At 41.0% G+C, this 27,964-nt stretch overlaps 1 protein-coding gene and 1 long non-coding RNA gene across 4 annotated transcripts in view; one reads left to right on the top strand and one right to left on the bottom strand.

The window, feature by feature from the left end:
- The window catches only part of NOL4 (nucleolar protein 4), a 121,844-nt gene that overhangs the window by 27,913 nt on the left and 65,967 nt on the right, over positions 1 to 27,964 (bottom strand). For all 3 annotated transcript variants that reach the window (XM_053396258.1, XM_053396259.1, XM_053396260.1), the window contains exon 6: positions 10,053 to 10,336. In XM_053396258.1, the coding sequence (XP_053252233.1) occupies positions 10,053 to 10,336 (284 nt within the window). The remainder of the gene's footprint in view (positions 1 to 10,052; positions 10,337 to 27,964) is intronic.
- LOC128417509 (uncharacterized) lies at positions 21,073 to 26,794 on the top strand. The gene is made up of 4 exons (XR_008331486.1): positions 21,073 to 21,179; positions 21,712 to 22,085; positions 24,493 to 24,712; positions 26,515 to 26,794. It is a non-coding gene; the product is annotated as an uncharacterized LOC128417509 (long non-coding RNA).

Genomic DNA, 27,964 nt, shown 5'->3' with positions numbered 1-27,964 from the left:
GGCTCCAGGGTCACATATTTGTCCTCAGGCCATTTTATGCAAAACTAATGAATTTTTGTTTCTGTACATTTTTGCCATTGGCTAAAATGTTCCTTTTTAAATAGGGGTGGGGGAAGCTTTTTGGTTGACACATAATTCATTGCAACTGCCAATTACTGATGGGTACCGGAAAAAAATGTTATGTTAACAGACAAATTTGTATAATCTCCTAAAAGACACAGTCTCTGTGTAGTAATATGCAGCACAATTTTAAGAGCATGTTTACCCTGAAGCAAGTCCCTCTGAGCTCAATGGGATTTACTGCAGACTTCATCTCTCAGATATATCACCAAGGGCTATGAATCATTTTTATCTTGCTGCTCTATTAATTCTGTGGTTTGTTTTAATTGGAATATGATCCTTAACAGTTTGGAAAACTGTCTTTATAGGGCGTGTGGGTAGCTTAACTCCTTTCATAAGAAAGGCCAGGGAAGAAAATATATATCCACTCTCAGTTAAATAATTCAAGTTTAACAAATATATATATGAATGTATGCATAGTTCTGGAATTCTCCCAGTACTAATTTGAACACAAATTAATAAGGGAAATTAGACAAATAAAGCAATGCTCAAATCATATTTTAACTGAGATTAATGGTTAGACTGCTCCCTGTAAAGTCCACAATCACATAGTGGTGGACCTTGACGTCTCAAATGTCAGTGGTGCCATGTGTGATGCTAAAATCCAGTGCCACCCCCTCCCATCTTCTGTTGTATGTCATAGTTGTGGTGCCTCCTTGGATGCCCCAGAAGCTCTGTGCCCGGTATGACCACATTAGTTGTATTCCCCTAGATCCACCTTTGCAATCCCAACAAGCTTATGCATTCAGGTGGGTCAGCTACTTTCCTTGTGCGTATAGCTCCTTTATTATTTTAACAAAATGCACACTGTTAATAGTGCACAGAGCAAGATAATGGCATTACTGGTATCAACCCCCCCCCCATTTACAGTGCTAGCCTGTAAGCAGTGGCCTATTTATCTACTCAGACTGGTATGCTTTCTAACTGCTAGGTTGGCAGAAGCTGGGACAAAGCAACGGGAGCTCACCCCTCGCATGGATTTGAACTGCCAAAAATATGACCACTGTATATATGAGGAAAGGGATTGTACCTCGATCCTAAAAAGATATTCCTAAAAAGCTATTTAACAGAGGTGGAATTGGGATCTAAGAACATCACAGGAAGCAGGTTAGTCCCCATAAACCATTCATAGGTGAACACATGTGCATAATTAGTTTGCTTAAGAAAACAGATTATGGCAAGTGAAACAGATTATGGCAAGCTTGTTTGTAGTCTGAAACTGTTCCTTTTTCCTTTTATGCTCCTTCAGCATAATGGTAGCATTTATGATGTAGTCCATTAAGCTACATTTTGGTATCTTGAAATTGTTTCAGGAGATTCTAGAACTTTCAGAAATCAGTCATAACTCTTCTCTTTTGATCAGATTTGCCTCCACAATTGGGATCATATTTCCTCCCACACCAAATGTGCTCTCAGATCCAGTTGCTTTCCTTTCAAACACAGACATAGATTTCCAAGTCTGGAGCCTAACTTTTCAGATTAATTATGAATTGGCCTTTGGACTCCTTCATGCATCTGATGATTTAGATGCTTGAAAGTACAGGAACTTTTTATTGCCCAAATGTGGCCCATCCTGTCACCTCCAATTCCCATCAAAAAGGGTGTACTGTAAGTTCTTGAAGGCCTTGCCAGCACTGGCCAATGACTAGCACTCCCATTATGACCAGCATAGAATAGCTGTAGTTTCTTGAACTCTCTGTGTTGTGTTCTCTCCACCACCTACCACCTCCAATAAGCAAGTTTATTTTTCCTCTGGTTTGTTTTAAGTACATCCGAATATCACGGTACATATTTTAGCTGGGCTTTGCTTTTCATTTCAAGTTACAAATTGCTAGGAGCATTACTGAACAGATAGGATGTTTGCCATGACAAGTCACAGCACAATAAAGAAAAGTAAAACTGCAGAATAGATTGTGCAAAATAAGAGAAAAAATGCAAATGCACTCAGTTTACAGAATTTATGAATCACAGAATTTGGCTCTGCTTGGTGCAGGATTTTAATTGCCTGGGTGCAAAATTTTAATTTGGGTTGTTGCTTTTATAGTACAGCCATGAATAAAATGCAAATGAGGCAATCTGCCAACGGCAGAGGTTTGATGTGGCAGCAGACTACTCTGCTGCATTCTGAAGATGGTGGCAGAGAGTTGGATCATTCCAGATATTTCTGGGAAATATAGAAACTTGTTCCAAGCTACCATGGATTTCCCAGTATCTGAGCAATTTATAGCTGGAGGGTTGCTGCAGTTTTATAGCCCCTTTGGATTGTCAAAACTGTGCAAAGATATCAGATTGCAACCAAAAATACCCTCACAGAAATACAGCTCTGCCCAGATCTGAGCGTTGATGTTATTTATATTTGTTATTATCATTATGATTGTTCATAAGCAAATATGGCAAGATATTTTTTACAATCCACCCAAATAAGCTGGTCATGCATAAGGAAAATCAGACTTAGTGCTCACTAAGCATCACATGTTTATGAATGTCTTTTAGAGTTTCCTTAATTTTAATAGAGTTCCCTTAATGCATTTTTAGGCTCACATGGGAGATGAGAATTGGAAAAACCTGCATGGAGAGTCAGCATGAAAAAATGTAGTATCTAAATTATTAAAGAAGTGCAGTAGATATATTTTAAACTTCAACTATAGGGCTATCTTCACAGAAGCTTAAATTAATTAAATTTGTAAACTGCCCTTCATCCAAAAATTTCAAGGCAGTTCACACAATAAAATACAGAATAAAACCACAAAGTACATAATAAAAACAAAAACAAAACAATACCACCCCCCTCCCACAAAGACATTTAAAAGGGCATAGATTATTATCCAGCCAAAGGTCTGCTTGAAGAGGAATGTTTTTGCCTGCCACTTAAAGATGTATACTGAAGGTGCCAGATGAACCTCCTTTGGGGGAGCATTTCACAAGTGGAAAGCCACTGCAGAAAAGTCCCATTCTTGTGTTGCCACCATCTGGACTGCTCATGGAGGAGGCACATGAAGAGCGTCAGATGATGATTGCAGTTTTTGGGTTGGTTTATAAGTGGAGAGGTGTTCCTTGGGGTATTGTGGTCCTGAGCAGTTTAAGGATTTATAGGTCAAAACCAGCACTTTGAATTGGGCCTGGAAACTAATTGGCAACCAGTGTGGTCAAAATTGGGTCAAAATTAAGGGAGAGAAGAATAACAGTGACCTCATTGTGGGAGTTTACTATAGATCCCCAAGCCAAACGGAGGACATAGATGATGCCTTCCTGGAACAGATGGCCAAGCATGCAAAAGGAAGGGAGATAGTAGTAATGGGGGACTTCAATTACCCGGATATTTGTTGGATGTCAAACTCAGCCAAGAGCATAAGGTCAAACAGATTCCTCACTGGCCTTGCAGACAACTTCATTGTCCAGAAAGTGGGAGAAGCTACAAGAGGAACAGCCATTTTAGATCTGGTCCTAACCAATGTTGATGACCTGGTTAGTGGGGTAGAAGTGGAAGGATCATTAGGCGCGAGTGATCATGCTCTTCTGAAGTTTACTATACAGCGGAAAGGAGCAGCCAAGCATACTAGGACTCAATTTCTCGACTTTAAGAAAGCCAACTTCATAAAACTTAGGGAAGTGCTGGGTGAGATCCCATGGACAGTAATACTAAAAGGAAAGGGAGTTCATGATGGCTGGGAGTTTGTTAAGAGGGAGATAGTAAAAGCACAACTTCAGGCAATACCAATGAGACGGAAACATGGAAGGTGCCTAAAGAAGCCAGGGTGGCTATCTAAAGAACTTTTAACTGAGTTAAGATTAAAAAAGGATGTGTACAAAAAATGGAAAAGGGGGGAAACCACCAAAGAGGAATTCAAACAAATAGCCAGCACGTGTAGACACAAAGTCAGAAAAGCTAAAGCACAGAATGAACTCAGGCTTGCTAGAGAGGTTAAAAGCAACAAAAAAGGCTTTTATGGGTATGTTCGTAGCAAAAGGAAGAACAAAGAAACAGTGGGGTCACTCAGAGGAGAAGATGGTGAAATGCAAACAGGGGACACAGAAAGGGCTGAACTCCTCAATGCCTTCTTTGTCTCAGTCTTCTCCGATAAAGAAAACAATGCCCGACCTGAAGAATTTGGAGCAAATGATTCAGCAGAGGAAACACAGCCCAGAATAACTAAGGAGATAGTACAAGAATACTTGGCTAGTCTAGATGTATTCAAGTCTCCAGGGCCAGATGAACTGCATCCAAGAGTATTAAAAGAACTGGCAGATGTGATTTCAGAACCACTGGCAGTCATCTTTGAGAATTCCTGGAGAACAGGCGAAGTCCCGGCAGACTGGAGGAGGGCAAATGTTGTCCCTATTTTCAAAAAGGGGAAAAGAGAGGACCCAAATAATTACCGCCCAGTCAGTCTGACATCAATACCAGGGAAGATTCTGGAGCAGATCATTAAGCAAACAGTCTGTGAGCACCTGGAAAGGAATGCTGTGATCACCAATAGTCAGCATGGATTTCTGAAAAATAAGTCATGTCAGACTAACCTGATCTCGTTTTTTGACAGAATTACAAGCCTGGTAGATGAAGGGAACGCAGTGGATGTAGCCTACCTTGATTTCAGCAAGGCATTTGACAAGGTGCCCCATGATATTCTTGTAAAGAAGCTGGTAAAATGCGGTCTTGACTATGCTACCACTCAGTGGATTTGTAACTGGCTGACTGACCGAACCCAAAGGGTGCTCATCAATGGTTCCTCTTCATCCTGGAGAAGAGTGACTAGTGGGGTGCCACAGGGTTCTGTCTTGGGCCCGGTCTTATTCAACATCTTTATCAACGACTTGGATGATGGACTCAAGGGCATCCTGATCAAATTTGCAGATGACACCAAACTGGGAGGGGTGGCTAACACCCCAGAGGACAGGAACACACTTCAAAACGACCTTGACAGATTAGAGAACTGGGCCAAAACAAACAAGATGAATTTTAACAGGGAGAAATGTAAAGTATTGCACTTGGGCAAAAAAAATGAGAGGCACAAATACAAGATGGGTGACACCTGGCTTGAGAGCACTACATGTGAAAAGGATCTAGGAGTCTTGGTTGACCACAAACTTGACATGAGCCAACAGTGTGACGCGGCAGCTAAAAAAGCCAATGCAATTCTGGGCTGCATCAATAGGAGTATCGCATCTAGATCAAGGGAAGTAATAGTGCCACTGTATTCTGCTCTGGTCAGACCTCACCTGGAGTACTGTGTCCAGTTCTGGGCACCACAGTTCAAGAAGGACATTGACAAACTGGAACGTGTCCAGAGGAGGGCAACCAAAATGGTCAAAGGCCTGGAAACGATGCCTTATGAGGAACGGCTAAGGGAGCTGGGCATGTTTAGCCTGGAGAAGAGGAGGTTAAGGGGTGATATGATAGCCATGTTCAAATATATAAAAGGATGTCACATAGAGGAGGGAGAAAGGTTGTTTTCTGCTGCTCCAGAGAAGCGGACACGGAGCAATGGATCCAAACTACAAGAAAGAAGATTCCACCTAAACATTAGGAAGAACTTCCTGACAGTAAGAGCTGTTCGACAGTGGAATTTGCTGCCAAGGAGTGTGGTGGAGTCTCCTTCTTTGGAGGTCTTTAAGCAGAGGCTTGACAACCATATGTCAGGAGTGCTCTGATGGTGTTTCCTGCTTGGCAGGGGGTTGGACTCGATGGCCCTTGTGGTCTCTTCCAACTCTATGATTCTATGATTCTATGATTCTATGATTCTATGGTCATGCCAGGATCAGTGTAATATGCTCAAACTGTCTTGCCTCGGTGATCAGCCTGGCCACTGAATTCTGCACCAGCTAAAGTTTCTGAAATGTTTTCAGGAGCAGCCCTATATATAACATGACAAGAGTCATTATGGCTGCATACTATTTCCAGGATCAGTGTCACTACACCTCTAAACATAAGAGCACCCCTGCTGGATCAAACCCAAAGCACATCTAGTCCAACATTCTGTTCTCACAGTGGGCAACCAATGTCTATGGGATGTGCAGAAGCAGCGCATAAGTGTAATAACACACTCCCGCTTCTAGCAACTGGAAACTGAATACATTTGAATACCAGTCACTGGGGAACAACAGTAGCAGAGGGCTACCAGAGCATGGACAACAGAAATTAGGCTGTCCCTGTCTGAGAGGTCAAGGATACATTTTCCCCATCTCTTTCCAGACAGAAGTCATCATTCAGGGCAACCAAAGCTGTTTCTGTGCTGAAACCAAGCCTAAACCCCAGTTGAAATGGATCATTTTCTGGTGCCCCATCTAAGCCATGCTTGGTTCAATAAGATTTTGTAATTCTAGAGAATGGTAGTGCTGAAGTTCTCTGAAAGTCCAGAGAATATAAATCAGAATATATATTGGGGGATATATCTCTGATTGGGACACTCTAGCAATCCTGTTCATGGCTTCCTTCAGATAATTATGGATGCTCGTAATCAGACATGATATTAAACTATGGTTTGTGCTAACTTTGTAAACTCTGAGCCATGTTTTATGTTCTAGAAAATCAGGCAAAATATATGGTCAGCTATGCAGGTACTTGAGGCTCACAGGGAAAGCAGGCATTAAAGTCTGAATTGAGCAGAAAGCATACAGGACCTTGGACAGCTCCAAAGTGTCCCTGCTTGCTAATGCAGCTAAAAGAGAAATTGTCTCTACAGGAAGACAGAGACAACTGAAGCCTTATGCAGGCTATCCAGGGTTGATGGGGTAAGTCATGCCTTTCTGGAGGAGCTAGATGACTGGTTAAAGGCCTTTGCATTGTTTTGTAGTCTTTGATATCTGTGAGGCTTGGGGAGACAGAGGTAATGCAGAAAAGTTGTTAGAGCACCAGAGGATGGAGGTAGGGTTGTGTCCTCTGGCCAGGAGATCCCTCAATAAGTTACTATAGGTTATTCCCCTGAATAAGTGACCGGAACCTCATCTGGATTCTCCACCATGTACTGCATAAACCCAGGTTTGGGTTTATGATACAAAGGAATGTGTAGTTTTTCTTTGCCCCCCTTGTTTCTCAGCTGCTATTCCAAACCATTCAGTATTGCTCAAAGTGTAGCCACTTGGGGTACACCAGGGGTAGTCAATATGGAACTCTCTTGATGTTGTTGGCGTAAAGCTCCCATCAGACCATCATTAATTGTTAAGCAACTATGAGTGGGTGATTTTAAATCTCCAAATATTAATGATCAATAACATTTGGAACATAGTGGGACCTGAGATGTAGATGTCATCTTTGTTTTGGGGTGTAGGCTTAAAGTGAAAACCATAACAGATATTGAGTAAAAGAACAAATGCACTTGAATAAATTTATGGGCCCCACTGAAGAACCTCTCTTCTGTTGGCATCTGTGTGTCTCAGGAGACAAATGAAGAGTGTGTCATTGAGGGTAAAGTCAAACTGTTGGAGAATTTATTCTCTCTGTGCTATTCCCAGCTGTCATTGCTTCTCTGGTTACTGCTGTTGACACACAGCCTGACTGTCTCTCTCCAGGAACTGCGATCCTCTGCAAGGAATTCCCACATGGTGGGCTTAATGCTTCTAGTCTTCGTGTCATGTTTGCAGACATATTTGTAACACAGAGTTGGTTGGCCGACAGGAACAGGCCTAGTGCCAGCTCCCCATTGAGCACATCCTTGAGGATCCTGCCATCTTCCATGCTGTGTACATGACCAAGTCAGTGTAAATGTCGCTGAGATAGGAGCGCGAACATGCTGTGGGAATGTAGCCTTGGGAGAATACATATTTGTTTGAGACTCTGCCTGCCATGTGATGCCCCAAATCTTCCTGATGCAGTGCATATGGAAGGCATTGATTGTTAGCATCGCATTTTCCCACACCCTTTTGGAGAGGTGAGTCATTGCTATATCTGCTTTGCCAATATGCTCATCCAGCTCAGCATTGATAGAGAGGTTGCCGGTTATGGTGGAGTCCAGGTAGGCAAAATCTTCTACCATCTCAAGTGTGAGGTCACCAGTGCTGATGTGTGGAGTGCTGGCGGAATCCTGACCCAGGATGTTGGTCTTTATCAGGCTGACCGCAAGGCCAAACTCCATGCAGGCATGGATAAAATGGTTTATGGGTCTCTGTAGAGCATCCTTGGAATGTGCTGTCCAGACTGTATCATCTGCAAACATCTCTTGGATTAGAACCCCACACACTTTTGTCTTGGTGTGGAGAAGTACCAGGTAGAACAGACCCCCCCCACACACACACATCGAACTGAAGGCATAGGAGAGCAAGAAGTGGGCATCCTATCTTGTTGAGCACTTGAAGAGTCTTTTTCAGCTGACCAGGTCAAAGGCCTTTGTATGGTCTATGAAGCCAACGTACAAGGGGCATCTCTACTCTAGGCATTTCTTCTGCGGCTGACGCAGTGAGAAAATCATGTCAACTGCTGACCTCAGAACATTGTAGCTCAGGATAAACTCTGTCAGTGAGTAATTGCAATCTGTTGAGAATTACATGGGCAAACACTTTCCTCGCAGTACTCTGCAGAGAGATTGCACAGCAGTTGTTACAGTTACAGTTGTTACAGTCACCTTTGTTCTTGTAGAGGGTTCACAGTGCTGGGGTCACACATGTCTTGTGGCACTGATCCTTGTTCCCAATACTGCAAGAGGAGGCTGTGGAGATGTGTCATGAGGGAGGAATTGAGGCCAGCTTTCAGCATTTCTATGGTGATTGTGTCCTATCCTGGGACTTTACCACATGTCTGAGAGTTTAAGACAATCTTCAATGGGAGGGAGGGACATCTAGCTCTTCCAAGACAGGCAGAGTTTGGATTGATAACTGTTGATTACTGTATCAGAGACCGTGTTTCCCCATTAATGCAGTTCCTGATAGTGCTCTGCCCATCACTAGGCTCTCTCTCGTTTTTATATTAGTCTGTATATTGTAGCCTGTTGATTTTTCTGACTCCTTGAGTATTGAGTCCTTGATTAAGTCCAGCATTGAGAGCATTTTTCTGCTACTTTTTTAAAATAAAAAGATAGAATATATTTTTCAATTTCTAAACGTATTTACATCAAGCAAATTACAGTGATTTCAAGATCATTTCAGAATACTCATGGTGTTCTCACATTATTCATGTTGGGGGGGGATGCAAAACCAAACCAACACCAGAACACAGTGGCACTCAAAGCACTGTCAGGGTAATTTATGATATTTCACTGCTGGTATTAAAATCAGTGGAAGTATCTGGATCCTGTACTCAGTTTCAGTGGTATAAAGACAATAATCCAGTGTGTAGTATCAGATTTTAAAAGGCTGGAGTTTTCAGTGATAGCAGCAGAAACAATAATTGCAAGAATTCTGTTAGATTAAATTCAACTCTTCATTCTTCTTACAATATACATTCATGACAACTGCCTTCCTATCAGACTAGCTATCTAATCTGCTGGATCTGTCTTTATCGACACATAGTCACCTTATTCTCTCCCAGCTAATACAACAGGAACAACCAGGGGTGCTGGAGGGAAAGTCGTTTGGAAATGTCAACTTCTTAAAGCAAAGTTGTTGGTTTCAATTCAGACATGTTTGTACATGTTTATAGATGGCAATGAAAGCTTTAGTGCCAACTCTGTTGACACAATAAGGATACTAATACATACTGATCATGAACTACATGTGTGATTCATCCAACAGGAAGATTTTACAGGTCTTCTCAAAATACTGTATTTCAGATCAGAAATGAAAAACTTGCAGAATGTATTTCTGGTTGATAAAATATTGGTATTTGTTAGTATACTAATATGCACGTGAGAAATAGACAGTGTGAGCACAAAATAGCAGAAACAACTAGGTGTCAACAACTTTTCCAATTTCCTAATTTGCAAAGCCCTTGAACCATTACAGCAGACTTTTCTTCTTCCTAATCTATGCTCTTGTAATATCGTGTGAACATGGAAGCATCTTACCTTGCTTCCATTTTCTTTTGCCTCTTGCTCCATCTTAAGATCAGATACTAGGATGTTCTTGTACTTGTTCTTTCCATCACTGCTTTGGTCATCTAACCTGTATTCTGACGTGAGCTGAGCAGAGAAGGGACTGTCACTCAGATTCAGCGGCTGTTCATCCGGTTCCAGGGGTGCTTTGCCATTACTGTTGGCTTCTGCCACTTCCCTGCAGTGTGTTCCCCCTGAAGCATTGGAACTGTGTCCTGCAGTCTCATTGCCGTTAAAACTCTCTGCAGCTGAATCATCTATGAAACACATGGATTTACAGTTTTTCAATGGCATGTCATCAACATTATCTTTATACCCAAACAACAAAAAATTACAAAAAAAAACCCTACAACCTGCTGCCAGTCACACAACATTTCCAACAGTTCAGCTGAAAATATTTGTGTGATTACTAGTCACTATTAACAATCACAGAACAGTTAAGAAAATTTCAGCCAGAGCAGATTCTTTAATGACCTAGGCAGGTGGAAAAGGAAGGGCTTATCTTTCCACTTTATACGTGACATCATGACTCACTTGCTTAAGTTACATGGGGGGGGGGAATCTTTACATATCCCAATTATTATGATGGAGACTTCCTCCAATGGAAAGACTGCTTCTATTAGAGGATAATGCTCATTCCATCAGTTGGAAGGAAGGAACTATTATATTCATCCTATTGGGAAAGTTTGGATGATCGTAGCTCAGCTTAATAGGCCAAAGCATGGATGAGCCTTTTGGCCACACACAAAGCCTCTTGGCTCCTCCCTTCATGGCAGGAATAAACCAGGAAGTCTCCCCTTAACAATAGCCTCCTGTTTCATCCATACTGGGGAACCCAGGGTTAACAGCTTTGGAGCAAAGCAGACCAAAGTATTTAAACCAACAGCAAATCATGACTTAATACCCAGACTTGTCACAAAGTTTTCCACTATAGTTTCCCTGTTTGGTTGGAATGGAAAATTATATTATCTTAAACAAAATTGTGTCCTTTAAACAATTTTTTGTTCTGAAGACATTGCTGTAAATAAACATGATATGAAAAGAAAGTGCAGGTTACTTCTGCCTCTCATGTCAATCCTTTCCCAGGTCAATCAAATAAAAAAAAAAAATCCAGCCAGACCAGAAGTGTCAGGACAGCATTAGGACAGTTACAGCAATAACCATAGCAGCTGCATAAAAGGTGGGATGCTAGAGGGTCAGACATGGAAATAGACTGAAGGACAGAACAGGGACTTACAAGTGAGGGAGAGGGTGAGAAAATAGTACAGAAAGAGGGGGGAGGGGTTGCAAGGGAAGCCAGAGAGAGAAGAGAGAGTAAGAAAGGAATTCTGCCTTGGTAAGCCCAGTGATGAGCCAGTAAGAAAATGAAAAGGGGAGTGGTGGAGGAAGTGAATTACTATGTCACAGAAAATGGAATGGTCCAGTGATAAGATTGGATCCAAACCTTTAGTTTAGGATAAGGGAGATAATATGGGGCTGTGAGGAATTATTGTGAGCTTAACAGGGAATTCTGAGTGCTATCAATATGTTTAATATGGTTTTCCTAACAATTAATGAATTGTTTGTGCTGCTGAAATAAAATGTAAAGTCGATATGCCAGCCATAGTTAGCCTTCCAATATTTTTCACATTGCTTTGTAATATCAATAGTATTTATGTTATTAATTGCTTGGTTATTGACCAAAAAGCAAAAGTAGTTTACGAACTGTCCCAGCATAAAATTAGGAACACTTTGTTGCTTTTAAAAGAATAGTGATGAAAATGCATTGGGATTGTTTTGACAAGGTTCTATCACAGAATTGGAAGGGATCCCAATGGTCATCTAGTCCAACCCCCTGCAATGCAGGAATCATTTGCCCAGCATGGGGCTCAAACCCACAACTCTGAGATTAAGAGTCTCCGACTCCCTTTACCCTAACAGCAACATTTAAAAAACCCTAAAACTAAAAATCATGACTCAGTTTCTAACTACACAATATAGAAACATTTAAGGCTGTTTCTATAGGGACACCAGCAGATAGCAGTTATTGGGGATATGCTGGTTCCTAACATTCAGGTATAAAACGTCCTATATAGCCTGGATTATGTTAACATTACACTAATTATAACCTTCATATAGAAAACATGCGCGTGAAATCTGGGTGGATTATACAAATGAATTAAAAAAAAGTCTGCCAAAGTCCTAAGCAACCAGGATAATGTGGAACAGAGTAAGAATGAGTGAGAAAAGATGGCACATGCATGGAATTCACACCACTTGATTTTAGGTTCTCTCATTTTATTGGCTTTAATTTCAAAAAGCAGGCTCTTGTTAAGATTCTGAAATCAAGCAATTATTCAAATCAGAACCGTACTTTTGCTGAGCTAACTTTGCTTCCTGTACTAATTTTAGTATAAAGAATTACGTAATAAGAATAAAAATAAATCACCAATTAAGAACATATGACATAGTCTGGCTTTTGTTTTGTTCTTATGAGACGTTCTAAAGCTGTGCTTTCTCCCCCTCCCCCAGTTTGCAAAATACCTTTGCCTGCTAATGGGAGAGTGGTTTCTGTAGCTTTTAAGTGCAGTGCATGAATTTCTAAGAAATTTTAGAGGAGGCTGACTTACCCTACAGTTTTATGGAGAGGCTGATTGGTCTTTTCCCCATCTTTTTATGTTAGTTTCCCCTCCCCCAAAAACTCATAGTTGCAGCGGGTGACAAGGATATCTCTCCAGCCTAGTTCTGAGAGAATATGAGCTAGTAAGAGGTTGGAAGGAGAGTTTGTTTTAATTGGAGGGGGGGACTGCCAAAGGGAAAAAATGGGGAAAGAAACCCTCAATCACAAGGTAAACCAATCCCTACCCCTATCTCATACTCACATTCTAGAAATTCACAGTTTCACCTATCCCTGTCCCCCAATTTGCTGAAACAGCTCTTGTTCATTCCATTCATTCCATTCAAACAATGAATATTTACCATTCATTGGCCTCAATTCAAAAATAGCCGTAGAACCTGTAGCTGCATGTTACAATCTATTTTATCTGACAAATGGGAATGTATATTTCACATGACAGTTTGGATTGAAAGCACATTTCACTATTTACTTCAAGTAAGTTTTGCCTGTTAATGTACCTGAGCTGCAACTGTTATGTATGCTGTTGTGTAATATGTGACAACATAAATGATACTTTAATATGGTTAACAAATTTCTTGCTCATGTAGAGTAGAATCTTAATAGTGACTTTAAAAAAGAAATCTGAATAAGAATACCAAATAAAAGCTAGATGTGTTTGGCCAAGTTACAAAATATTGAACCAAACACTTCAGCTCTCAATAACACAAAAGTTTGTCTGTGGTGGCAATGTGAACAATGGGCACATTTGAGGATTGAGGAGAAGGAAGATAAGTGCATACAAGTGTTTTGGCTATGTTCTGACCCATTGCTGTACAGCAGTACCTCAGGTTAAGAACTTAATTCGTTCCAGAGGTCCCTTCTTAACCTGAAACTGTTCTTAACCTGAAGCACCACTTTAGCTAATGGGGCCTCCTGCTGCTGCCGCGCTGCCAGAGCACAATTTCTGTTCTCATCCTGGAGCAAAGTTCTTAACCCGAGGTAAGAACAGTTTCAGGTTAAGAACGGACCTCCGGAACGAATTAAGTACTTAACCCAAGGTACCACTCTATAGGGAAATTTTTAATTTTTTTTAAATGTTTCGTTATGTTTTTATATATGTTGGAAGCTGCCCAGAGTGCTGGGGCAACCCAATAAGATGTGTAGGGTATAAATAGTAAAATTATCATTAAGGAATGTGACGTCCCTATATTCATCAGAGAAAAGTTGGAGGGTAATCACCATAGCTGCAGTAGCATTTCTTGGGGGCTGGATCTGCTGTCCCCGTGGATCCCACTGGAGGTTGCCTCACCTTGCCTGATGAGTCAGCCAGCCCTGCCTCTTGGCAAAAGTACCCTAGACCTGCTGCGCTGAGGGTCTCATGGAACGTTCCAGAACCTGGAACTGACATTGCAAATGCCAGCTCTCGAAATCACTCTGCCTTCAATTAAAAGAACCAGCAGATAGTCGCAAGTATTTGCTTTACACAAGGAATATGTGTTCATTGCAGGCAAATTATTAAATTCACTTTTTTTTTTCATTATAAGCCACTATTCTAGAGTCTTTCCACCTTGATGAAAGAACATTCCATTTAATAGAATACTAACCTTGACAAGGTTATTTATTCAAAAGCAACTATTGAATGGGCATGTGACTGCTGGCGGAAGGGGGAAAATGCTTCCTCCTATGTTTATCTATGTCATTTGTGTTCTGTGAATTACATAAGGCAGAAAAAAGAACATCTATTGGAACATATTGATGGCAGTGCCTAATTTCCTTTGAAAGAGTTCTTAAGCTTTTAAACATTCACCACTGGACCCTTTCTTTGCAAGGGTCAAACTGCATCTTGACAATGTATCAGCAGAACACGTGCAATTTGTTTGCATGGAAATGGGATGTGTTTACTGCTTCAAAATACGTTTTAGAAATTTAAACTGGTATTCTAATTAATACTGCCAATATTAGCCTTCATTAGAAGGAATCTAATAAATATTGTAAATTATTTGTAATGCATGTAAAAAGAAACATGCAATCTTGCCTAAATCTTCATTTACTATTATAGCAGAATTTAAATTCCATATAATGTACATTGTAACAATTAGTGTTTTTCACTACAAACAAAAATCAGCTCATAATCCAGATGTTGTATTTTAAATCCTTCATGTCTCTCGTATTGCTCATAAATATTTCAATTCAAAATACACCCCCCCCATGATAATCCACAAAACATTTCTTTTTTTCAAGGCAGTTTGTGCCATAGCCTTGGATAATGCTTAGTGGTTTACACCCATCTTTTTTAGAAAAATAGGGGGCAGGGTATTGATTTCAGAGCTTGCTATAAGGTTTATGGCAGAATGCCAAAATACTAAAACTGTTTCTGGGAATAGCAACAAAAACCAGATAAACATAAGGCACCTCTTTAGCCTAGACTGAGCTGAATTTATTTTTAAAATGACATACCAGGAAATTGTTAATGTGGGAACTAGTGGCTTTATTTGGTTTTTTAAAACTAAAATGAAGGTTCTGTAACCTGCCCTGGGACCTTATGGTGAAGGGTGGATAAGAAATCCAACCAACCAACCAACCAGTCATATTTTTTAAAATGAACTATTAAAATACTTGCTTTTTATCCTACAACTAATATAATGGAGAGCTGCAGTAATGTTTACGTTATGTCACAAAAACATCACATAAGTCACACTGTCTTAATCTTATGGTACTTTTTTCTCCCTTTTTCATTTAAAAATGGCAAGGAAGATAATAAATCAATGCTAAAATAATGTATAAACTTGCATGTTCAAAATGAAATGTTCAGCACTTTGAGAAGTGGGAATTGCTTCAGTACACACAAATAGCTTTTCACACGCATTCTCACTTTCTTCTCAGCCTTCATGAACTTCAGGAATTTCCAAGTGTTCAAGAGATATATTGAAGCATTGAGTGTGTTGAATGCTCACTCCAGTTTGTAAAACATGCTCGCTGCAGGTACTAAGCAAGCATTGCTAAGGTTTTCAGGTATACACCTTATGCTTTCCCTTTGCTTGTTGATAAAATAAAGCTTTACATCGCTATTGAAAATGCCACTTTAACTAGTGGATATATTCGTATTTCAGATGCAGGTGCCTGGTGTCATTTTGTTTGAGCATGGTCATGGGACATTCTTCAACAAGACTTAGAAAACCTTGATTCAATATTCCACTCAGGAGGAGCTGACACTTACTGTGAATTCTGCTCTTCAACTTAAATACCAAAGTCTGTGGCAGGCCAATTCTATCATTGCAGATACAGCATCCCTCGGGCGAGGTCCAACCTTTTTCTTGCAGTGCACCCAGGGATTAGCTTGACTTCCCCTACATTCTCTCCACTGCACAGTAAGAGCTAATCTTTCCTGCATGAAGCAAGAGATGGTGTTGCTATGACAACACATTCTAGCAGTGGGACTACTGGGATGAGCTGAAAAGATGACAGGGAGACATGCACTCAGCCTTCCTCCAGGGCTCCTTCCTCTAGGATTTAATTCTCCCATGTTTACTGACAGCTTGGGATGCTAATTATCTATGAATTTTGTCATTTGGAGATTAACTAGTTAAGACTATGGCTGAGTTATTAGAGAGTACTTCAGTGAAAATTGTTGTTTTTCAGTGTGTTATTGAGTAAGATGTGGCCACTTTATAAACCATTATGCAGTTCTACATCTTATCCCCAAATTAAGGACTCTCTGTGTGAAAGAAAAATAAAGACACATGCCAAACCCAGTCCTTCAGCATCTGCCTCCTCCATAATCTTCCTTTTTGAGTTTGCCTCTTACCAAGACCTCAATATAAAGGCTATAACTGCAACATTTGAGCAACTAAATTTCTCAAGGTAGGGTCAGCAAATGCCAACAAATGCCTCATTTTTTACATGAGCTACTATAAGCCAAACCAAAAAAGGTTAAGAGAGCCTTCCAACAGCAAGGGTAAAATAAATCCAGTCATTCACATCATTCACATATTGTATGTGTAACAGACACTTAACTTCCAGAGAAACAAACTGGTTCTGTTTGCTTGTTTTTTTTCAAATATAAAGAGCCTTTTAGACTATTTTACTATGTTCACTTGTTTAATATTAAAAAATGGCTTAGCTGCTTTCTGGTGCTCCTGTCTCCCAGAGCACATTCCGCAGAATTTTCATCTTCATTTGACTTGAATAGCCTTTAGCCATCTAAAGTATGGGTGACCATAGAGTTTGTTGCCTTTCTGGGTGGCTTTGGGCATTCACTGAAAGCAGTAATTAATGAAGCATGATGCTTCCTCTAAGATTGCTTCTGGGATTTGTGCCAGTGATGGAAGGGAACATGTTTATATCCACCTTGACAAGATAGCATGTTCTGTCTATGAAAGGGATTCTGCATGATCCTGCTTTGCATGAGATCAGGAAACAGAAGTGTAAATCATGCACGATCCCCCTACCATTGCACCTAGCTATCTCCTCATTTAAAGCTAAATGTTGAAATTGCCACTAAGTTTTCTTGCCTTCTAATGTGTGTTGCACGTGCTACTGTGATCATAATGGAAATAAAACACCAAGTCTGTGTGGACCGCCATAGTTTAGCACAGAAACAGTTTGTGTTTCTTATTAATAAAAATAAGCTCCCAGCAATGTGGGATCCCAAAAATCAAACATTGTATTTGATTCAGGTCCCTCTATGACTTGTACTTGTTGCTGAACTTTATACCTTAAATGTTTTGTTATTTTGTGACTTTATACCTTAAATGTTTTGTTGTTTTGTATGAATACTTAGGAGTGTATGGAGTGTTGGAGGAGGGGTAGTACTTCAGGTGGGGGACACATCATCTCCTTCTGGGGTAGTTTGTCCAACCTTGGTTCCCACTTTGCACTTAGCTCTCACCTGTGGCTCCTAGAAGCTGTCAGCGTGCAACAGTGGTCACACCCTGGGAAATGTATTTGACTGGTTGGCTAAATCCGGTGAGAGTAGCCGATGGGTCTCAAACCCCCAGTGAGTTAGGAACTTTCCCTGCATGTGTAGACAGGGTCTGGCAGATTTAGTGGCTGAGACCAATAGTGTGTCCAAGGGTCAAGAAGGTGGTTACTGCATGTGCTGTTGAGGGAAATGAGGGGCAGATGGGGCTCGTCAACCTGGGAAGGTAGCCCATTTGGGAGAAGGAACACTCTGATCCTAAACCTTCACTGCCTTGTGGCTATACTCATTCATGAGAAAGGCTTCAGGAATTAGCCCCAAGGAAAAATCCGTACCCTACACAAATCCAGAGTGGAGTACCTGAGATGGTTGTTTGGTGTCTTGTATGCCTCCTTCCAGCAACTCCTGCAGCCCAGCTGGTGCCAAATGTATTGCTCTATTTTCCTTTGGACCACATCAAGGCTGAGAGTGTGGTCGTGTCATCTGGGCAACCCAGGACCTCCATACACACCACCCAGGCTTGCACCCTGGGGAAGTCACTTTGGTGCTGCTAGTGTAGCAAAAACAATGTGGGAGGCAACAGTTATGAGTTATTGATCTTTGTAGTCACAGCAGGTGCTGTGATTCTCCAGTGATTTGACTTCACCCCAGGAGGCACACTCCATTGTCTAGAGACAGGCAGATGCCGCCGCCAACAACAAATGAACACTTATCTATTGGTTGTTCACCATCCTAAACTCCAGAATGGAGGAAGGCAGAATCTTGAATGAATGAATGAATAATTGGCATGCCAGGGAGCCTGCCAGATATATGGCCTAGTGTAACACACACACACACACACACACACACAGAGAGAGAGAAATATCCCTCTGTCTTGGGATGCACTGCTTAGCTTGTCCTCTCAGAGCTTTGATAGATCATCAGTAAAATTATGCCAAACTCTTAGATTTGCCTTAATTTGAGAATTGACATGCCTGCATACATTTTTAAAAAATAAATATTGGCTTTGATTGTATTCCCAGAGTTTGTCTCAAAGAGATTAGTATAATTCACAAAACAGCTATAGCACCTGCATTTGGTTTTTTTTATTTAATTAGCATGAGGAATTTTTTAAAGCATTTTTTTCTACCCTTGTGCTCTGTAGAATTGGAAACAGGCCAAAACTTCAACCAACATATGATTCTGCAATTAGAACCAATGAACCAGAATTCAAAAGCATAGAGGAATTTATTTGCTAAATAGATTCCCCTCACAAGGCAGTATTTTACACATAGGCTTCTAACTGGAAGCTCTGATATAAAGTTCCAGATTTTTCCCGTCTTGTGTTCGAGAATGCAATACAAGGAATATTACTGAGCACAGGTCTGAGCCTTCTGTAGAGTAGACTGAAGAGGCCATCTCAGGTGACCAATTTAGGGTGCCATTAAGGAATGTCCCAATACCTGCAAACATCCCCAATAAAGTCCCCATAGTCTAGTGCAGTTAAATGTTAATTGGGCTATGTGCAATAGAAAACAATAAGCAAAAAATTGAACCCATCTCTCACAAAATTTGGGCCTGACTTGTACTACAATGACTCACCTGGTGCCAGTGCTCCTTGCCACTGCTGCAGGGTGTTTATTGATGCCAGTGAACCTGAAGTGAAGTTTTGAATGGCTTTCTGGTGAATAGATTCAACCAGGAGGCACTGGGATTTCCATTTTGCAGCCTCGACCACATCACCAACAATATACAGTGGTACCTTGCGTTAAGAACTTAATTCGTTCTGGAGGTCCATTCTTAACCTGAAACTGTTCTTAACCTGAGGTACCACTTTAGCTAATGGGGCCTCCTGCTGCCGCCGTACCGCCGGAGCACGATTTCTGTTCTCATCCTGAAGCAAAGTTCTTAACCCGAGGTACTATTTCTGGGTTAGCGGAGTCTGTAACCTGAAGCGTCTGTAACCCGAGGTACCACTGTACCTGGCTTAAAGATTTTTCTGTCACTACTGAATCTCTCCACACCTTCCCTCCCAACAACTAGGATAACGTTTCAGAAGGGAGGGGCAGCAGGGAAGGCTGAGGGTGACCTCCACTGAGCATTGCCCTTCCAGAAGTCATCTGTCAACTACTCAGCATTTCTGAAGACCTCTGCTTGTTCCCTCAAGGCTCAGTACAGTCTCGAGTCTCTTAATATCTCCTTATTGTTTACTCTGTCCTTTTCCACACAACAGGGTCTCCTTTCTTCTCCCTGCCTCAACCAACACAGATACTGAACTCCCTCTTGGCCTGCTGGTTGCGTGTCGAGGCCCCAAGCCACCCCCCAAATAACTCACAATGCACACTTAATTTTTGTTTAAGGTTTTTGACATAATTTTGGCCACAACTTTATTTAAATACAAAACCGTGAGTGGTTGTTTAGGCATTGGTTAAGACTATCTGTCCCCCCGCCTGGGGACAGAACTGACTTCCGGGCACCACCGAAAGACAGTGCGGGGGAAAGCAAGTCGGGGAGAAATGGAGCTGAGTCACAGACCCTCACTTCTCATCCGCATGCTCCCCGAAGGCTTGCCAGCCCTAGTCCCATTCCAGGGATTGGACGAAAAGATGGCAAGCCCCAGGATTCCTTTAACGGAATTCCCTTTCCGCAGCAACCATGGAGGGGCAGGCCCAGCCTATCCTAACCCCTCCTCCACCAATTTATAACTAATGCCTAATCGCAACCTTACAAGTTGTGACGATTTGCTACGCAGTAGGCAAGAACCAAATGGCCCAGCCAATCAGCCAGATGGACTAAATTCCTACCAGGCCCCTGCCCCAACGGCAGACGACCCCATGACAGGCATAGCAAGGTCAATGCAACAACCCCTTACTCAAGGGCGGGTGGGCGGGTGATCCGTTGCACGCAGCAAAGAGAAAGCTCCAGGCTGCCTGCAGAGTATTTAAACATTTTACCCCTCCCACCAAAATTGCAACATAACTTTTACCCCAGCAACCCAGTGAACCAATCACTGCCCCAGGCCATCTTTAGAGACCCTGCCTGGTAACAGAGGGGTGGCTCAGCAGACCCCATCGCAACACATGCTCTCCATGAAGGAGAACACGCTTTATAATTAGGTTATAGTTTGGCAGAAACACCACCTGCTTTCCCCTTTGTATGTTAAATGGTACAGCAGTTTGAAGGGGGTAGCAACAGTAAAAGAGTGTCATGTAGTTTTTTGTAGCATCAGAATGTTTGTGCTGATGCTATCAGTTGAAAACCTTGTTGGAGCTTAAGGCAGACAAAGAGAAAAACACTGCGAATCCATGTATAATACAAGCGCAAGGCCTATTGTGGTTTTCCCTGATCTGGTATCCATGATTTATGGAAACAACTTTTCTGAGCTTTATTGTAGTCAAAAGTGGGAAAGCTGCTCCCTGTCTTATTGACAATATAAGGTGAACATTGTGAGCTTGGTTGTTGTTATGGCAACAAGAGTTGTTGTTATGTAACAATGAAACTGCTGAGCATGTGCAAACTGAAACATCAGTTATCTTCACTGACCATGAGGTCAGTTAATTTTAATATAATGCTGTGCAACAAGGTCTGTAGAAAGCTTTTGGAACAGGTAAGAATTCTTCTGCTCCAGATAGCAAATCCCATCAAGATTGCCGAGCCCCCTTGTCAGCACAGGAAAAGACACAGGGCCATTTATTAGTTTATTTGATGTATTTCACCCCACTGTTCTGAAATACCATATTCAAGGTGGCTAACAAAATATTGATTTATATTTCATGGGTTCAGGACAAATGCTAACATTTTAAACAGAATATTCCTCCTCCCTCTCCCCCTCCTGCCACCTGTCTCCACTGTCTAAGTATTTAGTTTGGATGTCCTGAAAATACAAAGGAAAACAAAGTAAAAATAATGAAATTCATCCACTCCCTTGCATTTCTTGCTACTGTTACTTCATTTACCCCAAAACAAGGCTGACCTACAGCTCTCCACCTTCCTGTTTCAAAAAGGAAACGAAATAATAATCCTTTAAAAAAAATCAATTCAATTCATAGCATGTCCTTTTCCTATCAGGTTGCCTGTGTAAACAGGCTGTACTCTATATATTTGATCACTCACTTCTCTGTTTCTGATATGTCTTTCAGATGGAAGGCAGAGAGCAGGTCCTCCAGGACTCACAGCAAGGTAGTATCTGGTCTCCTTAGCAGCGTCACCTTTTTGTGGATGGAGTGAGTCAGGGCCCCATTCCAGGCAGGTGGAAATTGCCTGCAGTTTCTGTGGCCTCTCTGCTTGGAGGTCAGAGCTGAGTAGACTTTGCAAACTGTCCTGGTCCCCTTAAACTAGCCTGCTGCTTCAGATGCAGCAAGGTTGCTACCCTGTTACTACTGTTGAAGTGAGGTTCAACTCATGATTTAGCCAGCTCTGCAACTGGAGTGGGGTGGGGGATGGGGTGGACATCTTATCATTTACCTCAGGCAGCAAAATGTATTGGACCAACACCCATGTAGTAGACCAATGGGTGAGTAAGCCCCACTGAAAATTACAAGTGGTTACTGTGCAATACTATACCTGCATTTTAAGGATACATGCTTAGGATTGAGCTGTGAGTGTAACTTTACTCTCTATTGTCCACTAAAATAAATTCATAGTGGAATGTATTATTTAGTGTTCTAGAAAGATAATGTAAAATTAAAAACTGGGCAGAAAACAACTGCAAAGCAAATAGTAGCATTTTTATTTGCATATCTCCCCCTTTAAATGAGGCTGCAGTTATCCCTCAAAGAATCTATTGATAAATATTTGTCAGGAAGTGATGCTAGTTTTCTGTGGCCAATATGTTTGTATATAAGATTGTATTACTGCTGTGTTTACTGGCCATGTGTTGTGGATCAGTTAAGGACTTCAGAAATGCTGTCGGTGAAAGTGCATTCTCCATTAGCAAATTAGTTTATTTGCAGCAACTTGTGACAGAGCAGTTGGAAAACTTGGGTCCCGCTGTTACTGGTATCCCATGCCACAGAGCTGTCTCTAATGCAAAAGCTGCATTTATAAGCAGCTTTGAAAGGCCGGAGACAATTCAAACAAAAATAACTCTTCCTTGATGGTGTGGGGTGAAAAATTTATGACAGAGAGCTGAAAAGAGAGAGACTTAAAGTCCTGAGAAAGATGCCAGAGCCTGCATTTGCTTTGCCTATTTGTCTAATGCTTGACATTTCAGGTTTGACTGTAGATAGCTGGGGGAAATAGATGGTTTTATTCAACTTGAGAGAAGATGAAATCACTTGAGTGAATCAAGTCACTTGAGTGAATCTCCTAACTAACATTATCCATTGGATTAGATTATTTATCCCGATACGATACTGTATAATTAATATAAATCCAAAAGTTGCTTTTGTTTTTACAAATGATTAAATACCCAGAAAGAATATTGGCAAGATGGAGGCAACTATTAATCCTAGCTCAGCAAATCCTCAGAATGTAGCTACCTGGAACAGGAGAAAACATTTGCTGAGAGCTTCAATTTTGTATCCTATCTGAAACTTTGCAGTAAATTGCCTAGCCAGCATGAGAATACTTCAGAGACTTTCCCACTGAGTGAACAGGAAAATGGGAAGAAAGATGGTGAAAATTTTAAGTGAGGAAAAAGTGTAGGCCTTGGAATAACACAGCAGGTTTCTGAACACCTGGCTGTGTAAAAAAAAAAAATCTGTGTGGTGTTAGAGGGCATAATAAGCAGAATTTAGCAAATGCACCTGCCAATCACCTGTCCTTGAGTGTAAGTATATTAAAATAAGGATTTGAGGCAATAGTAATATTGGGATAATGAAAGAATTGGCAGGTTTTTTAAACTGTAAGAAAATCATTCCTGACCATTGGCCATGTTGGTTAGGACTGATGGGAGCTGGAAAACAACATGATGTGGAAAAACACAGGCTGCCCACATCTGCTTACAACTGAACAACAACACAGTTAAAGTTGTAGCATGCCCTCAGCTCCTTTGAATTTTTACTTCAGTATAATATCTATAGAAGGAGAATGTGTACAGACTCTTTAAGAGCCAATCCTAAGAGTCCCCGGGTTGCTATAGGCCATGTGAGTGAACAGGAAGAAACAGTTTTATTTTTGTAGCATTATCCCCTCACAGGGCAAAAAAATCATGGGCCAAGATGGACTACTAGCCAGGGTCAGTTCTGCATTAAGCTGGAACCTTCAGCCAGGTATTCTGCTATGGGTTTTTATCAGTAAGTTGAAAGCAATAAATAGTTGAAATTATAGAAGAAATTAGGTGTGGTGCTGTTTTCACAAATATAATAGAAAAAGACATAGCTAGATATAATCTGCTGGATATAGCTCACTTTCACTATGTTTTATAAAGTAACATCAGTGGAAGTGTTCCATCTGGCCTTTGCTTCAGATATAGAAAATTGTCATATGAAAGCTGAATGCCACCTCAAGTGGAACTAAAAGTGAGAAAATCAGTGCAATTTTGATTTATAGAAAACATGCTATCAATTATCCAAAATTTTACATCAAACTTGTCCAAATTTTTACATGAAAATTGCTATTTAATGGTATAGTAAAAGTATATAATAGTGTAATAGCTGGTGTTCTCAAGAATCTACATGAAAATACATTTAGGTAATATATCACTCTCTGAAATTGGCTCGAGTGAAAATATTCCCTCTCTTCATTAACGTCCTGGAGGACAGTAATCATACCGTCTTAACCTTGTCATCCTTTAACATAATAGGGACAATATAATGTGAGGCACTCAATCAAGTTGGAATACTCCACAGTTCTACAAACATGTTATTAGACTATCATAGTAGTGGGGAAATGTTTTAAATAAAATTATGTTAATAGGCTATGGCCAATACTCAGTATTAAAGCAAAGTGTGATAAGTGTGTTTTCACTTCTTTTATAGCCCTAACGTTTCTTTGTCTTGGTTTCTCGAGGAACTTAGTGCAAACAAAACCAACAGAGATTTCTGCATTATTCCTTGAGCCCTGCTAACCTGCTAGAATCGAGGACCATTGGCTTTCTTCTTGAGTTCACAGGAGGCCATTGTATTTATGCTCCATTTGTTGACCCTGGGGCAAGGGGAAGACATTTGGGACTAAGGACACAATGGTGCCCCTTTACAGGTACAGAATGTGTCTGGGCTGACAGTTGTTGTTGTTTAGATTCCTTACTGACCCTTCACTGTAACATATCAGGCTGGGCTACAAAAATGAAAAATCCAATATTAAAATCAGTTAAAACCAGTTATAATCAGAAGAACAGAGTGGATCCTAAATATATATTACAATTTGTGCTGGTAATAGGACAGGCATGCAACATACACAGTCCTCGAAAAGAATGCGTTCCAGAGTCCGTTCAACTCCTGGAACCATTCGAAAACCAAGGCACGACTTCTGATTAGCTGCAGGAGCGTCCTGCAGCCAATCGGAAGCCATGGAAGCCGCACCAGATGTTCGGTTTCAAAAAATCATTTGAAAACCGGAACACTTACTTCCAAGGTGTTCGGCAACCACGGTATGACTGTAGGAGGAAATGGAACAGTCAGAGCACTGCCACAGCTGCCCCTTAGCACCTGCCATCATTTTGTCTAATGAGAGAGCTGACCCCCCTTCCCTCTCCCTCTCCCTTTCCCTCTCCCTCGCCCTCTCCCCGTGTTTCACAATTATATAGGAGTGAGGGCTACCTCAAAACCTACAAATCAAGGAAATGTAGATAATTACACTGGGCATAATTTTTTTACTGCATGTATGTGCACATAAGGGGACGCAGGTGGCGCTGTGGTGTAAACCGATCGGAAGGTCAGCGGTTCGAATCCCTGCAACGGGGTGAGCTCCCATTGTTCGGTCCCAGATCCTGCCAACCTAGGAGTTCGAAAGCACGTCAAAGTGCAAGTAGATAAATAGGTACTGCTCCGGCAGGAAGGTAAACAGTGTTTCCGTGCACTACTCTGGTTTCGCCAGAAGCAGCTTAATCATGCTTGCCACATGACCTGGAAAAACTGTCTACGGACAAACGTCGGCTCCCTCGGCCAGTAAAGTGAGATGAGCGCCGCAACCCCAGAGTCGTTCGCGACTGGACTTAAATGCCAGGGGTCCTTTACCTTTACCTTTTATGTGCACATAAAGCACAAGCACAAAGTGTCTCTAGTGTATCTAGCCTATGAAGTGTGCCTAGTGTAGAAGCCTGTCAGATCTCTTTACAGGTTCATTCTAACACTTGCATAAAAGTAGAGATGCTGGTATAATAACTTCAGGGGCATGTAAAAACTGTCTCAAAGAAGAAATGAACTTTACAAGCCCTGAAAATGCAAGCTGGAGAAGAGTACCCAGCCTTCAGAATTATCTCTCATACACCTGTTTGCAAACAGGGTTATAGCCACATGATCAGGAATTTTGAAAACACAGAATGGTGTGTCTGTTAGGAAAGAGTCCTATTCACGTGTACTTGTACACATGTAGGTTGTAGGCAGACATTAAACTGTATGTGTGAATGTCTTAAACAGAAACAGGAGTGAGGGCTACCTCAAAACCATCATAATGTCTGCACAGGGCTTGTGTTTGAGGAGGCAAATTTTGAACCAAATCAAATAGCATTATAATGGCACCTAGTGATGGAATATAAGCATTGCCACAAACATCAGTGTGAGAAAGGGAAAGCACCCATATGTTCCAATTCACAGAGAAGCAAAAGTTGAAATAAAAGTCTATACCTTAAATTAGTCAACTTATCAAAAAAACACAAATCCTTGTTAACACCTCTGATTATGAGTAATGCTAAGGGCGGGGGAACAAAAATATGTATAAAATACTTTAGACAGAGTTCACTTTGCAGAAATAAATTCACATTGCCTAAGTTTTGATATCAGCAGACCTCTAGTGGCTATTAATATAAATGTTGATTTCTATCTTTTTACTATTTTATGTAGGAAAGGCTGCTAAGTTTACAAAGAAAAGGAACAACTCATTCAGAAATATCATATCGAAAGATCATTTCAATAATTACTCATGTTGATGTATCTTCTGAAATAGCTCTACACTAGCATTAGTTGTCATAAAGTCATTTCCTAAGAGCCAAATTTCTAGAACATCACCAAAGCTACAGATGTGAAAAATGAGAATTCAGAACTGACCCAAAATTTCTCAAAAGAGATTTTTCTGGAATAAAAATCTGAGAATATTTTTGCCCCTTTCTGAAATGGAGGGCAATTTGGGGGGGGGGTATTATTTGAATAGTCTCTGCCTCTAATACACAATGCCTCTTAATAATGCAAGGCATTGTGAGGGGTGCAAAGTGGTGGTCAGGCTGCTAAAGGAAAGAAGCTGTGCCATTGTTGTTGTGCTGCCCTTCCCCATTAAAATATTGAAGAATTCCTGCTCCCACACGGGCTAATGGAGAATATTTGGTGAAACGATACCCTCAATTTTTCAGCTTTGGCAGCAATAATCGCCTTCTGGAGTGGAGAATTAGATCAAGCTGTCTGGGATGAGGGGTGAAATGCTTCAGGCTTTGATTCTCCAAACAACTGCCCAAGCTGACATTGGCAATAACTGGTAGGTGCGCACAGCACATACATAGTGCTGTAAGTGTGGATCAGGGGCCATGTTTCCCAGTTGTTTTGCAAGTGATTGTCCTGTTCCATAATTTTATATAAACATTAGTATATCTGACCAAAGTAAAGTATACCTATTTCCCTGTGATATCATTGAACACAACTATCCCTCGGAGCTTTCAAAAAGCACATGCCTCACATCTGTTCTGAATGGTGTGTATTTGTTGTTGTTTTTCTGGGTTTCTACAATAGAAAATGGCAGGTGAGTAACAGTCCTTCATACAGAGATGAAAACGAGAAGCAGATAGCTCCATGGAAACAACCTACAGAAGCCTCTTCCTACTCAAGACAAGTGCAGTCAACTTATTTTCTCACTTTCAATTTAGACAGATTTGAAATGTAATGATTGTGGATTGCATAGATCAGTGGTCAACATGCAGCCTGTCAGTTTGGGTCATACCCTTCAAGTTTGCGCAGTGGAAATACAACACAAGAGGGTTCAATTTTTAAAAAAATGACCTGTCGTTTCTAATAATGCTATTATAGCATTGTCTCCAGTGTGGTAGATAAAGCTGCATCAGCATTCCCGTTATAGAATCCATAGTCAAGACAGAAAATTCTGTGGAATGTAGCATTGAACTATTTACTAGATCCATTTTGATGTCATCATTTAATTGTTTTTAAAAATCTATAGGTCATAATTATAGATGGGTTATGTATTTCTAAAAAGCTATCTAAACTGCTTGCTGTTGCATTTTGTAGATTCTACTGCCAGTCACTTTCAGTAGGTGACTTTGAGTCAGTTCTGAAGAGGGTGGCTAGTGTC

Source organism: Podarcis raffonei, chromosome 7, assembly GCF_027172205.1.
Source record: "Podarcis raffonei isolate rPodRaf1 chromosome 7, rPodRaf1.pri, whole genome shotgun sequence".
NCBI lineage: Eukaryota > Metazoa > Chordata > Lepidosauria > Squamata > Lacertidae > Podarcis > Podarcis raffonei.
Note: the sequence above shows the minus strand (reverse complement) of the source record. Positions and strands in the feature narration are given on the sequence as shown.